Source organism: Nannospalax galili, unplaced genomic scaffold, assembly GCF_000622305.1.
Source record: "Nannospalax galili isolate Female #2095 unplaced genomic scaffold, S.galili_v1.0 scaffold161, whole genome shotgun sequence".
In the NCBI taxonomy this organism is placed as follows: Eukaryota; Metazoa; Chordata; class Mammalia; order Rodentia; family Spalacidae; genus Nannospalax; species Nannospalax galili.
This window is the reverse complement of record NW_008348586.1, coordinates 4657899-4663166: the sequence shown is the minus strand read 5'-3', so window position 1 is coordinate 4663166 and position 5268 is coordinate 4657899. Positions and strand designations below refer to the sequence as shown.

Sequence of the window (5268 nt, the reverse complement as noted above, 5' to 3'; positions counted from 1 at the left end):
AATGGAACATAGTTGACCCATGCTGCCTGAGGTTGGGGTGGGGCTGCTCTGGGAGTTAGGAGACGCCTCGATGACCTTAGCTGTGCCCTTCCTAAGTAAACACTAGGGGAACCAACCAATTCCCCGACACCATCATAATGGAACATAGTTGACCCATGCTGCCTGAGGTTGGGGTGGGGCTGCTCTGAGAGTTAGGAGACGCCTCGATGACCTTAACTGTGCCCTTCCTAAGTAAACACTAGGGGAACCAACCAATTCCCCAACACCATCATTCAGTTTACTTTGCCCTGTCTAGGTTTCATACAAATCTGATTTGGGAAGCGCTTAGCATTTTAGGAGAACCTCCACAAAAATCGGACCTTTGCTTCCTCAGTCAGCCTCAGAAGAAAAAAGAGCCCTTCCTAGGAGCCCAAGACCTTCAATATTCACCTAGGAATGAGTGCTTGCTTGCTCATAGAGCACTTGGCTTCAGTTTCTCACCTGATGCCTTTGGCTTTGAGGACCAGGCGTGTCCTGTGCGAATAGGGGCAGAACCTCATGCTGTAGATGCGGATCACACCCTGGGGGACTGGCCCTGGTGGGGAGCTTCCTGCAGGGCCGGGCAGGGGCAAGAGGACAGAGAGGCTGGTTAGCCCTGTAGGGAGATGGTTCACTCATCTCTGCGTGCTTAGCTCCCCAAGTTCCCGTTGGTGAGGTCTGAGAGCCCGAGCTTAAGCCCGAATAAAGACTCTTTGTTCTTGCATGCCCTCTGGATTCCATGGTTATTCTTGGGGGTCTGTTCTCCGGGCACAACATTTCGGGCATACCCAAACCAAACCCTGAAAGCACTCCTTGCTTGGGGCGAAGATTTGCTGGGGCCTCCTCCACACAGACGAGGCATTTAAACCCCTTTCAAAGGAATTTAATAGAAATTTACCAGGGTAATATTAGCTTTTCCTTTCCACTACAAAACCTTCTCTTGCTTAGATAATTGGCATAGCTTCTGAATAATGTGTTCAAGGTTGTTTGTTTGTATGAAAGTGATGCCAGCTTCAGTCCCACACCTGAAACACCTCACCCTGGTCCTCAGATTTGTGGAATTTTTACCAAAGTTTGGTAGTGTCTAGGAACATGATGCCTGGAGGTTAAGAACAATTTAAGAGTCCTCCCCACCTCCAGCCTAAATTTCTGAGACGTTGCCAAGGACACATTACCAAAAGCCCAGCCACGAAGTTTTAGTTGCCAAGGACACATTACCAAAAGCCCAGCCACGAAGCTGCCACTGTCACCTCTGTCTGAGGTGGAGGAGGCAGCTGGCCTTGGGTGCGACACTGATAAGCTGAGCTGAATTTCAGCAGAAGGAAAAGGAAATTCTTTCATTTTCAGCACTGATATGAGGCAGAAATGGCTTGCAAATGCATCTTACGGAAACAAGGAAGAAAAGAAAAGCATTACGGGTCTCACTAACACTGAATTATTTGTGATTTGTTTTGTTTCCCACAACTGCTGAGTCATGCAACCAATACTATTGCTACTTTGCAAAACTGCCCCAGAAAAATGAAATATTTTTTGAAGTCATCAACTAGTAGAGTTGTAGAACTTCAAGACTTTGAAAAGGCCCAATGTCTTGGACTATTGCAGCTAATCACAGTGTAGAGTACCTCTCCAGAAAAAAACATATAACATGCATAATGGCTGCTCTTGTGTTGAATCTAAATATCTTTCATTAAAATGACAGAGCCACATTATGTGGCTTATAAAATGGGCAACTTTTGGCCTTTGGAATTCTCACCTGTCCAGGATGTCTTGGATAATAGTATGAATTTTTTTTTTCTACAGAATAAGAAATTGAAATTTTCAGAATGACTCACCTTTATTTTTTAGTAAAGGAATCCAGTGATTTCTAGTGAGATAATCTTAAATAACAATACATCATATGTAGTTGCTTTTTATATGAATTAGGGAATAGCAAAAATATTTGAATTGATTCTTCTAAAAGCATAGGTATCAGCCAGAAACCTGCCTCTCGACTTTCAATGCTGATACTTTTCATTTTAGAAGATGAAGCTATAGAGAATTAATTACTACCCTGGAACAATTTTGATCAATAAGGACAAACTGGATGGTAAAATACAAATAAGGAACTTAACCAGGTCATGTTGGAACTACTAGTAAATAAGGAGATGGCTTCTGGGTAGACAAATATATCCTTCATATAAATAAAGCAAATTTCAAATAGTTGAGAAAATTTTCTAGATTGTAAAAGGGAAGGACACAAAGGGAAGCAGAATATCAAAATCAAAACAAATCATTACTGATGTGTATTTGGTGCTTTATTGGTTCATTAACCCTTAAAACTGCCCTGTAAGTAGTCTATTATCATCCAACTCAAAAGATGAGTAAACTGAGGTTAGCAAGGTTAAGCACTTGTCAGAAGCCTCACAACCATTAAATCTAAAGAAGAAGAGGAAGTCTGGAGGTTTGACTCTGGGGGCAACCCTCTCAACCAGTAGCTTAGTCTACAGCAGATGCAGTGAAATGAACAGCCAGAAAAACCCCTTCCCACAGAGTAGATATTGCAGACTTTTGGGGCCACCTGGTCTCAGTTGCTCGATTCTTGCAGTGAAAAAAGAGCCTAAGACAATATATAAATAGATGGGTATGGCTGTCTTCCAATAAAACTTTATTGATGGACACTGGATTTGATATATATTTTAACAACCGTTGTCTCTTAGAGCAGCTTAGATTCACAGCAAGAGTGAGCAGGAAATACAGATTTCCCACATACATCCTACCCCCTTCACAGCCTCCCACACCATCAATACCCCCAGTCAGTGTGGCACATTCATTATAATAGATGAACACACACTGACACATTACTCAAAGTCCATAGTTTACAAATCATTTACTGTTGAATTTTGTATCATTTTCATGACACAAGTTATGACTTATACTTTGGCATCTTTCAACTACTTAAAAATATAAAAACTATTTTTAGCTCTTTGGACTGTATGAAAACCAGCAAGTGGCTAGATTTAGCCTGGTGGTTTTAATTTGTTCATTCATAGTTTATGTTGCAATGACTAAATTAGCAATGGTCAAAGGAGGAATTCCATTTGCAAATTAAAAGGGTCTGCTATACCAAAGGAGGTTGTATTTCTGATTTTTTTCCCCTAATTTACTCCTTTTAAAGGAAACTGAATTCAAGAGCTGAAAAAAAAGTGCTGTTTATTAAAAGTGCACCTAAGGAGGGCATGGTGGTCCACAACTTTAATCCCAGCACTTAGAAGGTGGGACAGATAGATTTTTGAGAGTTCAAGGCCAGCCTGATCTACAAAAGGAGTTCCAAGCCACCCAGGGCTACATAATAAGATTCTGACTCAAGAAAAACACAGGAGGGGGTACCTAAGTACACTGTAGCGGTGCATGCTTATAATCCCAGCACTTAGGAGTCTGAGGCAGGAAGACCATGACTTTGAGGCCAACCAGGACTATAGTGACCCTGCCTCAAAAAAAAAAAAAAAAATCAAAACTATGCCTGTATATGGGAGGTCACATATTGAAATGCAAGTCTATTTAGTGTAGTTTAGTGAGAAAAGAAAGAAGAATTGAGCCGATTCTTCCTCTGATCAGCAGCCATGTAATGTTATGGTCCTCAAAATGGACCCTGGAGACACATGGGTTGGCTTGGAGACCTCGCTTTGGCATGCTATCCACCTCTTTGAACTTCACCTTCCTCATCTCTAAAACAACCACCTTAACAACACATGCATAATGGGCTCACTTTGAGTATGGCATGAAATCATTCAGGCATCACCAATATAGTAAAAGCTCAGTGTACCTCAAAATTAATGACAACTACTAATGAATAAGAACACATTTTTAATAGCATGGTGCCTTCCCATTTTGTTCTATAAAGAAGAAATGTATTGCAATTCAGCTTTGCCAAGCATGTTAGAATTAAAATTCAACTCACAATACTTATTTCACAAGTTACCAGTTTAATTCAAGCTGAATGTGTTGAATGCTGCAGGCTACAGTTCAGTAATGATTTTTAATCTTATCAAAGAACACAGTAGTTTTCTTAGAAAGATTTAAATTATGACCTTTAAGCTTACCCCTGCTTCCCTTTTAAGTTCCACTAGGTACTTCTTAATTGTTTTTTTTTTACAAATGTTCTCTCTATGCTGTTTCATGTTTGCATCTCTATTATACTGACCAACTCAAGCACAAAAAATACTGTATAAGGTCATATGAAACCTACTCTAAATAACTTTCTATGCACCTGAAATGTAATCATTTATGCTTGTAAGCGTGCATGGGGGGGCAGAGACTTTTTAAAACAGGGTCTCTCACTTTTACCTGGAACTTGCTGATTTTGGTAGACTGGCTGCTCAGCAAGCCTGTCTCTGTCCCACCTATCTCTGCCTTTCCAGTACCGGTGTGCCGCCACACAAAGCTTTTCATGTGGGTTCTGGGGGTGGAACTCGAGTTTATTATTGACTGAACCTTCTCCACAGCCCCAGATCCTTGACATGGATGATTAATGATTCAAATATTTTCAGGAAAGAAAAACACCACAGAAATCATTTTTCACTCTATTTACTTGAGGGTTTTTTTTTGGGGGGGGGTCTTTTATAGCTCCAGCTGGCCTGAACTTGCTATGTAGGCCAGGCTGGCCTTGAACTCACAGAGATCTGCCCTCTCCCAAGTGCTGGGACTAAAGGTGTGCACCACCATACCTGGCCATGAGGAAAAGAGAAAATGGAGTTTTCATTTTGTAATTTTCAATTTTTTTTCTGTCATAACAGCCTCTAATAGTAGCAGAAGCTAGAAGTTTTTCTCTTACTATTTTAGAAGTCCACTTGACACAAAAGATTACATTACAAGGCGTTCTGTTATCATTCACTGAGATAAATGAGGGAAAAGGCTCTGTTCTCACATGTCCCTATATTCTGGTTGTGCCTTCAGGAAGAAAGGGTCACAGGAATCTTGTGTTCCAATGAAGATGTCTTTGGGACATATTAAATAATATTACAAAAGTCACCAAAGGAGGAACTTCCCCTTCCCCTTACAGAAAGTAGGGTCAAAGGAGACTTTTTAAGTACTTATTTCTAGGCTGGGTGTGGTGGAGCATGCCTTTAATACCAGCAATCAGGAGGCAAAGGCAGGGGGGATCTCTGTGAGATGGAGGCCAGCCTGGTCTACAAAGTGAATACCAGGCCAGGCCAAACTAAGATTCTGACATCAAAGTTTACAAAACCAAATGAAGACATCAGTATCTCCTGC

The 5268-nt window shown here is 41.1% G+C and overlaps 1 protein-coding gene across 2 annotated transcripts in view; it reads right to left on the bottom strand.

Moving 5' to 3' along the window:
- The window catches only part of Gsto2 (glutathione S-transferase omega 2), a 20865-nt gene extending 20236 nt beyond the window's left edge, over positions 1-629 (bottom strand). The window contains exon 1 of one of the 2 annotated variants that reach the window (XM_008845707.3): positions 481-629. In XM_008845707.3, the coding sequence (XP_008843929.1) occupies positions 481-539 (59 nt within the window). In that variant the 5' untranslated portion in view covers positions 540-629. The remainder of the gene's footprint in view (positions 1-480) is intronic. The other variant, XM_008845708.3, reaches the window with a different exon arrangement.
- Positions 630-5268: the final 4639 nt, after the last annotated feature.